The sequence below is a fragment of the Vigna radiata genome, unplaced genomic scaffold, assembly GCF_000741045.1.
Source record: "Vigna radiata var. radiata cultivar VC1973A unplaced genomic scaffold, Vradiata_ver6 scaffold_238, whole genome shotgun sequence".
NCBI lineage: Eukaryota > Viridiplantae > Streptophyta > Magnoliopsida > Fabales > Fabaceae > Vigna > Vigna radiata.
Window position 1 is genome coordinate 268,290 of NW_014543126.1, and position 1,549 is coordinate 269,838.

The 1,549-nt window shown below is 41.1% G+C and overlaps 1 protein-coding gene across 1 annotated transcript; it reads left to right on the forward strand.

Annotated features, from left to right (window-relative positions):
• Positions 1-439: 439 nt before the first annotated feature.
• Positions 440-1,466, forward strand: LOC111241037. The gene is made up of 3 exons (XM_022777426.1): positions 440-1,062; positions 1,143-1,187; positions 1,446-1,466. The coding sequence occupies exons 1-3, from the start codon at positions 700-702 to the stop codon at positions 1,464-1,466; spliced, it is 429 nt and encodes a 142-aa protein (XP_022633147.1). The 5' UTR covers positions 440-699.
• The last annotated feature ends 83 nt before the right edge of the window (positions 1,467-1,549 follow it).

Here is a 1,549-nt window from a genome sequence, read left to right on the forward strand (position 1 = left end):
CAAAGCACAAGGAACAAGTGCTCACAACAAAAACCCCCACCTATTATCTCGTGGTGGGTATAGGAAGCTTGAGGAGAAAATCCTCAAGCAAAAGGCAGATGTTATACCACCATCTCAGGGTGGTAGCCCTCCTCAACCTCCTTCTCCACCGTCTAGACATGAGAAATGGAAGTTCGCCCGTATGCGACCATCGGGCACCTACTTTTCCGACACTGCACGAGAGATTTTTGAAAGAATTGTAAGTTACCACTATTCCTAAAATAATAAGTATTGTCATTATACATACTACATTAAACTATTTAAAGAATAATGGTGTTTTGTAATGTTACAGGACGCCTTGGTTGAGCAGAGCTCCCAAGGCCAATTCACTCCAGAGGGTTGCCACGATATTCTTGCTGCTGTGATTGGACGACCTGAGCACCNTGGACGTGTACGTGCTGCAGGTTCTGGAATAGGAATTAAAGATTATTTTGGGAGCTCTTCTCGTCAGCCTTCATATTCATACAACGATACACAAAGGATGACAAAAGAGATCACAAAAAAGGTTCGAGAAGACCTTAGAGAGGAGATCAGGGCTGAGGTGAGGGCTGAATTCCAGGTCATGTTTCAGCAGCAGTTTCAGAGCATACGCCCGGTGCCATCTCCTATACAGGAACATGTTATCCCTCCCCCTCCCACAGGTAAACTTAATAAACATTTATGTGCAATTATTTCTATCTTTTGTATAATCTAACATTTACTCTGACAGGGAGAAGNGGGAAAGGAAGTTGTTCCGCAGCAGCCATCCCAGAGGATGACATGGACGATGGTAGTCCATGTCTGCTATACATTTTAGAGGATACTGAGATGGTGCTAGTAGCTCGTGGAACAGAGTTTAGGTCAACGACTGTATGTCATGGTATGCAACTATTAGAGGATGAGGTGAAGGTCTTAGTGGATGAAATGATCATACCAGATGCCCCGGTTCCTCTGTCCACGGAAGTGATTTTCACTGTGGAACAAGCATTTAAGTCGTTTATCAGTTGGCCTAAATTTTTGGTTAAACCAGTTTCTGACCCCTCGGTATGAAATTCTTCTTTACACTTCTCAATTTTAAAGGTTTTTGATGTCAAAACTTATCGTATTTTTTCATGTAACAACAGACGCAGGCACAGGAGAAAATTCTTCTATCTGAGGATGATCCTCTTGCTTCATTGCATCTACTTGCTGACATCCTTGATGAGAAGCCTTTGGAGGTTGAGTATGATGCTAATGTATTTGGGACAGGCTCTAAGGACCCAATATACCTTCATAGCCAAGATGTCCGTGAGCTTGCGTCGGGAACACAAGAGTTGAATATTATAATTATTCAGCTATGGATCATGTAAGTCTATGAGCAATTATTTATATATAAAATTGATTTATATATCAAGTATCCTTATATCAAAGTTAATTTTTGATTTCAGGTATATGTCTGGGGTNAGTAACAAGTTGGGGCGTTCTAATGATTATGGATTCATTGATCCCCAATCAATTCATGAATCAAATGATTTTGAGCATATCAACATGA